At 36.6% G+C, this 10,000-nt stretch overlaps 1 protein-coding gene across 1 annotated transcript in view; it reads left to right on the top strand.

The window, feature by feature from the left end:
- Positions 1-3,251: 3,251 nt before the first annotated feature.
- The window catches only part of LOC135214659 (uncharacterized), a 13,104-nt gene continuing 6,355 nt past the window's right edge, over positions 3,252-10,000 (top strand). Inside the window, exon 1 of the mRNA XM_064248995.1 lies at positions 3,252-3,410. Within this exon, the coding sequence (XP_064105065.1) occupies positions 3,252-3,410 (159 nt within the window). The remainder of the gene's footprint in view (positions 3,411-10,000) is intronic.

Consider the following 10,000-nt stretch of genomic DNA (forward strand, 5'->3'; position numbering starts at 1 on the left):
CTACATGTAATGTTACTAGCTACAACCGAGAGAAGCTGCCAGAGAAGAAACTTGAAATGCTTTTATATAAAACGATTTATTGATATTAGAAATATCAATGCAACTATAGTCTTGCCATCGAGACGAGAGCTCTCTGGCGTGGCGTTTAAAGATTTCCCCTGTTGCCAATTTCACAAAAACAACAACTGACCCGTGTGTGACCATGGCCATGGTGTGACAGACCTTTAAGACAAACCCTGAGGCTATAATCATAAGATTATAGGGGCTTCTCATTTCAAGGTACCTACTTTAATCTCCTTCCTATTCCGCCCTGCTCTCTCTCTCTCTCTCTCTCTCTCTCTCTCTCTCTCTCTCGCTCTCTCTCTCTCTCATGAAACTCAGGCAAAAGCCCTACAGGTTAAATAAGCATAACAAGTTTTCTATTCAATTCATGATGGAGGATTGTAGAATAGTAGATAAACATTTAATCCTGTTTGGCGGAATCCACGCTGATGGACAGAGACATGATGGTGAGCCCCCAAGCGCTTTCAAGGAAAGTTACAGAGTTGCAGAATTTAACTGTCGTAGAGGTGAAGTCAGGAACGAAAGATGACCACAGTATACATCGTTCCAAGGACGTCGTCATTAGTGATTTGGACCAGAGCTCGAAAAACAGTAATGATAACCCACATTAAATTTAACACGTGTCGTAGAAGTAGGAGCAATAGTTAAAGGGGTTTTTTTGGTACTAGTTTTAGTCTTTAAGCACCAGTTTCGGTGTTTTAGTACTAGTCTCTTTAAGTATTACTTTCGATCTTTTCTCACTAGGTTTTAGCTATTTTGGTTTTTGTGTGGATTTTGGCAGATTTCTGGGCAAAATTGTGATTACTAGTTAGGTGAGGTTAATATAAAAGTAGGTTAGGTTAAGTTAAGGTCGGTGTTTCGTTTTTTTTTTTTATGGAATTTAGAAAAATGTTAATATTTTTTTTCATTTGGGTCGCTTTCGCTGATTGGGGCCGACGTATTTATTTTGGAGTGGTAACCCTTCTTGGGAAGAGGTTGTACCAATGTGTGCTTAAGAGGTAAAGGACAATTATGGTTTGAGAAACGAGTAAATAATAAAAAAGGTGGCATAATGCTTCATGTGTACAGGCGGTAGAATGACACAAATGCCAAAATGAAGCTCCAAAATTCTTTATTGACACAAGTGCCGAAATAAAGAGCCAAAATCCTCTATCAATTTAGGGCATTTGAGAACTTTGTGAACTGCGTATCAAAATGTTGGGAGAAGGTCAGTATATAGATTCTAGCCAAAGGAGTTATTTACTGAGACTTGTCAACAAAGTCTGTTGACGACATTTCTCTAGCGATGCTTTCTGTAATCTAAAATTCATACTTCAGAATTTCCTTTGTCACTGAAGCAGCAACCTATTCCATTTTCCTCATGAGAGTTAACACATTGATGCTCGATTTCTTGCATGCTCCAGACAATAGGAAAACAATATTTGTCTAATGTCATCAAACCTTTTATTGATCTGTGTAGGAGAGACTGGGCACCGATGAACTGTGCTTGTCAAAGAAATCCAATCAAGTACGTCAACTGAGTCCATGATTGGACGACTGTTGCGCAACGCATTGTGTCATTACAATAACTGCGATCTTATTTCCTAGTTGTTGTTGTTTCTGACGTTCGTTTATCAAAAGAATAATCTAGTGCTGAAAGAGCGGGTTTATTCGTGGGTTTCCTAATTGGTCGGATAGAAAGAGGAAAACAGAGGACGCCAATATCCTTGTCGAAGTTGTTAAAACGTGTTATTTCGAGCAAATCGTTGGGGTTCGTGCTTTATGTAAGCCGTCTTTCCAGGCCCCGTTGGTTTGTTCCTCACGAAGACTTTTGTTGTCCCTGTGACATCAATTCTGACTGGACCTCAAATTGAATTTAACTGTGCGCTTTTTAACCTTCCCGCTTTCCTAAAGAAGAACCACATAGACTTATGCTACATTATCTCTAGCTCTCTCACCCACACACACGCACACACGCAAACGAGGAGAAACAATTAGGGCTCCGTTTCAAACAATTTTCCCTAGAAAATGCTTGGTAAAAAAGAAGTGAAACAAAATTGATATATATTTACATATATATTTACATATATGGATAACTGGATCACGGAAATATAAATAAAGACAAAATCCACGAAAGAAAGGCCTTGCAGTATTCCATTATTTCTCTTTCCTTCGCGGATTTTGTCTTTATTTACTTATATACAGATGTTCTCTCCTACACTCTTGAGTGCAACCCAATACGGACAGCTGACCGCAAGGTGACTGATTAGTTTTCTCAGGTGAGCTGAGTGGGGATGTCGATGGGGTGGGGTTGGGAAGTGGGGGGTGGGTTGAGGGGGGGTAAGTTTACAATGAGCTTTGAACGGGAACTCTCTTGTAACGATCCGGTTCACTGAGGAATAAAACACACACACATATAATATATATATATATATATATATATATATATATATATATATATATATATATATATATATATGAGACATATTTTCCATCCATGTCCTTCCATCTGTCAATATCTTATCAGTGTCGCTATATAACCCCTTAAAAACAAACCTCTAAATGTTCTGTCTATCTACCTGTCTACCGATCTACTTCTCTGTCTGCCTGTCTATCTATTTACGTGTCTATCTTAAAAGAAAAACGTGGAGGGGAAAAAAAAACCCGTCCCTTATCCAGCAGCAGTGTGATTCTAAATTAATCATACAGTTTCCCAAGATGCTAATTTTATTCATGGGATTTTTCGTAAGGCAAACACCCCGGCCTACTTCCCATGCACGCCCAGTAATTGAATCATCCTCTTACAGCAGTTCAAAGGAAATTTACTCCGACCAGTAATAGACTTTGTATTAAGTACCACAATATTCTTAAAGCGTGATGGACGCTACGTGTCATACCAAGGCTTCTTACGGAAGGCGCGACGATGTGCACGTTCAGTCTTACGTGAATATTTCTCTCTCTCTCTCTCTCTCTCTCTCTCTCTCTCTCTCTCTCTCTCTCTTTCTCGTGTATATAAATACATATATACATATTTCTCACGGATACAACATTCATTGAATAGAATGGCTTTTTCACAGTTAACCAGCTTTTTTGAAATTGCTTCATATTTTCTAGTCATTTTTTTCACTTCATTGTTCATGTTACTAATGGACACATAATGGGGTTCTTCCATTTACTCCACATTTATATGGGAGACTTTTCGTCACACCATGCCATTTTCCATGTTGACAAGTAATGAGCCACAAACGTCATCTGATAGCCATGATGGCTCAGTGGTCAAGGTCTCTGTGCACCTTGCCTCTAAACCAGCAGGTACCTGTTCGAATCCCATTGTTGATGGAGCACTCTTCAGTTACAATTCCCCTTGGGTAAGGTGAACAGATGATATATATATATATATATATATATATATATATATATATATATATATATATATATATATATATATATATATATCCATCCTTGTATATTAATGTTCAATTTCATTGTTTTTTTTATTTATTTAACTTGTGTTTTAACTTAAATTATTGTGTGTTTTAAATATGGTCTCCTTTTGAATTGACTTAAAGATAACTATTGCTTTTAATTTTATAAATTTTTTAAAAGTTTTTAAAAAATTATTATTTTATTTACATCTATTGTAGAATTCTTGAGGATGCAATAATGTATTGCGAAACGTCGGAATAAATGCCATAATGTGCGTTTCCTGGCGCCTGCCTTCATCTACTTACGTAGTGTGACTGTGCCGAGTCGCCTCCTGCTGATTTTGGCTATAATAATAATTATATATATATATATATATATATATATATATATATATATATATATATATATATATATATATATATATATATATATATATATATATATATATATATATATATATATATATATATATATATACATACATACAAGAAAGTTTGTGTTAACCGCATTCTCTTGCATTTAGTTAACAAGTAGAAAAAAACGAACGTCATAAATACGATGACGAATCTTAATTAAAGAATAATCGAAATTCCCCCTTTCACTCCATCAGTTTTCCTGCCTCAAACAAAACGGTTTTGTTAAAACGAAAACACAGAGGAACTGGTTTTATGGACACAATGAGTGTTTCAACTTTATGGCATTGTTCATTCCACTGGAGATTGATTCCTATTTAAAGATGCACTGGCATCGCTGCTACGGCTTTTCTATGGGTGCGGGGGTGTGGGTAGGAGGGTAGTATAGGGTAAGGGGCGAGCAGCCTAAAGCAAGCTATGGTAAAAAATGCACAGTGAAAAATGTATAGGGCGGCAAATGACGAAAACATTGAATCTATATTCCTTGGTTCGTCCCAGAGCACCGTAGTATGAAGCACGCTTTACTCGATAATTCTTTTAAACCACGGAGCGCCTCAGTGGCGTGATCGGCATGGTCTTGGCCTGCCACCTCGGTGGCCGAGAGTTCGATTCTCGGGCATTCCACCGAGTGGTTAGAGATGTGTATTTCTGGTGATAGAAATTCACTTTCGACGTGGTTCGGGAGTCGCGTAAAGCCGTTGGTCCCGTTAGCTGAATAACCTCTGGTTCCATGCAACGTACAAACACCATACAAACAAACCTATAACCACGGATCAGATGCTAATTGGTGTCGTTGTCACAATCATTATTGCACATAACACTTTATCTGCGGGGAATTTTCCCTCTACTGCAAACACAGATGATTGGGTTTTACGGTCCTGTAAGAGGAAGCATTCGTCAGATTAAGTCTATTACCGTAGAGAGAGAGAGAGAGAGAGAGAGAGAGAGAGAGAGAGAGAGAAATACCTCGACTCTTGAGAGATAACGGTTGTCAAGGTCGTTCTCAATATATTATCTCGGTAGAGTTTGTCACGGTGGTGAAAGAAAAGCCAGCCCAGTGAGAGTATATCTTTTTTCTTCTTCTTCTTCTTTTTACCGATGAAATAACACATGGCTAATTGACGATTTTAATGAATAGCAGACGTGGACGATAAGATTAGGATAAAGAGAGGTATCACAGCAGATGCAGGAATGGGTAAAACCTTTATATATTCCAAGTCCGGTGAGGTCATTTTGGTCTTTTTAAAATAAGCATTCAGTTGATTATACAGGGTGTCCATAAAGTCCCAGTACCATTTCAAGCAATAAATACCTGTAATGGTACTAGGACTTTATGGACATCCTGTATTTCCCTGGCTTTATTTTATCTTTCTTAAGCGACGGAACTGGAAGATCCGATTAGATGTTCCCAATGCAGAATGTAAACCATTGTACATATATAGAGAAAATGGTTTGCTTGTTAGTATGTAATAATCCTAATAATCCGCTACTTTGTATTATCTCTTTACAACACAGTGTGTATATCTGTGTTTATTCTTTCAGTGTTTAACAATGGTATTCTACAATTGAACCAATCGTTAAGACTTGACTTCGTCCAACAAGATACCGACCTTTCTTTCGCCCTTGTAATAAACAACAAGTATAGTGAACGTAAAATTTCCCAAGGACGAGACTTTCTCTCTTGATCCTTCTTAATATTATCAGCAATTCTTAACTCCATAGTATGGCCAGTTGTGTATATTAACGTTGGATTACAAGGCTTACAATACTTGCGATTTAAAACGATTACAGTAATGTTAAAGCCAGTCCATACATCAACTTTCGTATTCACGGGCGGAGCATTTTGTAACTTGCTCTTTAGTTCTTACGGGATTCAATCTGTTTCGGAATTTTCTTCTCATCGATAAAGCATGGAATAGTGAAAGAGAAATTAGAATGATTAATTTACTTTTTTTTTTTACCATTCCAGTCAAAAGTTGGAGGAAAATCTGTTCCTCGTTGGACGAGTGGTTTTCGCGCTGGGCTACCAATCCGGTGGTCCGAAGTTCGATTCTCGGCTCGGCCAACGCGGAATCAGAGGAATTTATTTCTGGTGATAGAAATTCATTTCTCGATATAATATGGTTCGGATCCCACAATAAGCTGTAGGTCCTGTTGCTAGGTGACCGATTGGTTCCTAGCCACTTGGAAATATCGAATCTTTCGGGCCAGCAGCCCTAGGAGAGCTGTTAATCAGCTCAGTGGTCTGGTGAGACTACGATATACTTAACTTTGGAGGAAAATCTTACGTGTGTATGTGTGTATGTGTGTGTGTGTTTCACCCGATCACGCAATAAGCAATAAAGACTCTCACGTGTCTTCATAATGACAATTGTCATTAATACTCAGGTACGGATATTGCCCCTTGAGCACCTTCGTAAAAGGGCGAACATATACCTCTCCCATATTTGGTATTTCTATATTAATTTACCGACGTATGTGTGTAACCTGTGTAGCTATAGAATTATCACCATATCTGATAAGAACAATGGGTTTGACAGCAGTCCTGATAAACAAACGGTCAACTGAAATGATATTGTAAGCGATTTGTCAAATGGCATTCAAATGATTAATTTTATCTTATCCGATCAACTCTTATCTTATCTAAAATCTTTGATTCTGTCACTATTCTTGACCAAATCCATAATTTATTTGAATATATGTTTTTACATTGTCACGTATACTTGCGTGATCAACATTCTTACAGTTGGAAGCTTTGACTAATCGGTTAAATAACAATTTTGTACTATTCTTTGTTTCTTCAATACCATATCTATCTGTTAATTGGAGTCTAACGATCTGCCCCTTTTAAATTCGGAACTAAAATAACAAAAAGTAACTAGGAAATGATACTGAGTATCATGGAAAACAGAACGACAATTATCATTGCTGTTGTAAAAACAGGTTACCGAGTAACTGATGGATGCTCAGTGAGTGAGAACGAGAGTTATTACAAGTTTAGACTTCAACTTCTTGTATATATAATTCGTCACTAACTTTACTCACATTTTGATACTTTCAAACGTTAAGCCACAAATAACCCTTCAGTATCAAATTCATTCTGCCTTTTGAATAAACTGCGTCCAAAGAGACTCTAGTTCTAAATCTTCCTACCCTGATCAGGATTCGAACCTATGCTATTTTTGTGATATATCTTGTAATCTTAAACTCTATATATATATATTATATATAATATAATATATATATATATATTATATATATATATTATATATAATATACAGAGAGAGAGAGAGAGAGAGAGAGAGAGAGAGAGAGAGAGAGAGAGAGAGAGAGTTGTTGCAAACTTAGTAATCCAATGGCTTGGAAATAAAGTCGAAACCGGTCAGGACCTACACACCGTCTCTTTATTTTTTCACCTGTGGATATGTGTGATAAATGAATCACGTGCTAAAGTGATTATAACCATATATATATATATATATATATATATATATATATATATATATATATATATACTATATATATATATATATAATATATATATAGAGAGAGAGAGAGAGAGAGAGAGAGAGAGAGAGAGAGAGAGAGCCAGTTGTTGCAAACCTAGCAATCGTGGTAGAGATGAGTTGATATTCATTTCAAGGCTAAAACCTGCGCAAGCAACCAAATCAACTTACACCTGTCATGATGGTCAAATACAGCATTGGAGCACTCGCGTTTTAATTCTCTTGGTTTTGACTTACTCCTACGGTAAAAGTCAAGTCAATTCTAATAGCCTAATTGTGCCGTAATGATGTAATAGCACGACAATAATCCAAATGAGCGGTGAAATAACGCGCACTCACGTACGAACAGACATAAAAAGGTCCACGTGCGTCATGTAAAGTTTTTTTTTCTTAATCTGCACATACCCTTCATTATGTGAACCGAGTATATATAATCCTTTATGCAACTGCAATGATGACGGATTGATTCAATAATTGCTCAAGAAATTTCCAATATCCCCCACTAAGCCCCGTTATTTATTTTGTCTTTCCCATCATTGTTTTTACAGAGAAGTGTACAAACGCTACGTTGCGTAAATGTCACACATATATAGAATAGCTATAGCTGCTAGTCTTTTAATTAATCTCATTTTGATTCCGATTATAAATTCATTATCGTCTCATTTACCAGACTCTCTTTTTTTTAACTTAATATATTTTAAGAATTCATCTTTATTTTTTTTCCGAAGCTCAAATTTAATTTTGAATAATTGCCGTTGTTGTGATAGTCTGACGCACATTTTACGGTAAACATGGCCAGCGACAAGAGAGAGAGAGAGAGAGAGAGAGAGAGAGAGAGAGAGAGAGAGAGAGCAACATATGCACTGAACTCTATTACGTAAGTGACGGTGTACTTACAAAGGCAATGTTTTGGTCTGTTCATCGATATAGCATCCCTTTACCATAGCTCCCCAGGTGTATGAAGTATGTGTGCGTGTGTGTGTGTGTGCGCGCGCGCGTGTGTGTGTGTGTGTGCGTATTTAACAAGCGGCCTCGTGCCTTGTTTTTAGTACGCCTCTGATCGAGAGATTGTATAACGATACATGAAAGAATGTGGGCTAAAAAGAATATAATCCTGACATGGTTCTTTGCAGAAGCAAGCGCGTGTATAGAGCATAAACCATTATGCTTATTGCTATTCACGAGTATTTAGTCTTCCGTACAATTTCTCCCTCAATAATGATCATTAATGTTTGTGGGACTAAATTTGTTTACACACACACACACACTCTATATATTATAGTATATATATATATACTATATATATAAATATATATATATATATATATATATATATATATATAAAAATATATATATATATATACACATATATATATAGAAATATATATATATATATATATTATATATATATATATATATTATATATATATATATATATATATATATATATATATATATATAACCATCTCAAAAACTTCTTTCGCACAAACCTTCCTATATCCCCTTTATAATAACAATAATAATAATAATAATAATAATAATAATAATATAATAATAACGAAAGCCCTTGCATTTCACGTTATGCCCTCTCCAAGTATTACCCAATCGAAGCATCAGTGCAATCTATTAATTAATTCGGCGGAGGGCGCGCCACCCTCTTCCTCATCGCTGTATCCGAGTGGGTTCAGGTATTGTGTAGTTCATATGCAAGGTCGAATCCGGTACTACTCGCTTCATGTCCTGTCGACTAGAGGGGGGAGAGTCTGGCTAACTCAGACGGCCGGTATTTTTTGCTCTTCATTCGGGTCTAATGCTTAGTGTGAGGGTTGATCGGTATTTAGGTGGTCACTAAATAGTCAGTTATTCAATTGTTTTGACAGTGGCTATCTCAGATAAGTTTCGGATTCGATTCGTTTGGATGTAGGTGGCAAAAAGAATTCAAAATTATACTGTATCTCTTAAGAAGTAGAAGAAGAAATTCGTTGACGAAGGTGTGTTGTAGTTCCACGTTGGACGAGTGGTTTTCGCACTCGGCTGGTCTGAAGTTCGATTTTCGGCCCGGCCAATGCGGAATCAGAGGAATTTATTTCTGGTGATAGAAATTCATTTCTCGTTATAATTTGGTTCGGATCCCACAATAAGCTGCAGGTCCGGTTGCTAGGTGACCAATTGGTTCCTAGCCACGTAAAAATATCTGATCCAGCCCTAGGAAAGCTGTTAATCAGCTCAGTGGTCTGGTTAAACTAAGATATACTTAACTTTGTTTATGTGTTCGTGAATGGTTTGATGAACTTTGCTATTTACAATGTCATCTTCATTAGCATAGTTTTTCCTTTTCTTCTCCTCCTCCTTATTCTTCTTCTTCTTCTTCACAATTTGACCACTATTTGCCACTTCCAAATAAACAAATTAAATACGTCGCAAACGATATGTGTATCGAATTAAAGCGAAGGTTCTATTATCATGAGTAAAACGGCTTAAATTTTGAATCGCTTCATGTTGACCAAAGAATTCAGTATCATTGACAATTATGTCAAGAGCTTTATAATACCTTCCATCGTCTCTTGGTATCCATGGATGTAAAACAGGCATCAATAATGTAAAGGTATGTAT

The sequence above is a fragment of the Macrobrachium nipponense genome, chromosome 46 (genome assembly GCF_015104395.2).
Source record: "Macrobrachium nipponense isolate FS-2020 chromosome 46, ASM1510439v2, whole genome shotgun sequence".
Taxonomy (NCBI): domain Eukaryota; kingdom Metazoa; phylum Arthropoda; class Malacostraca; order Decapoda; family Palaemonidae; genus Macrobrachium; species Macrobrachium nipponense.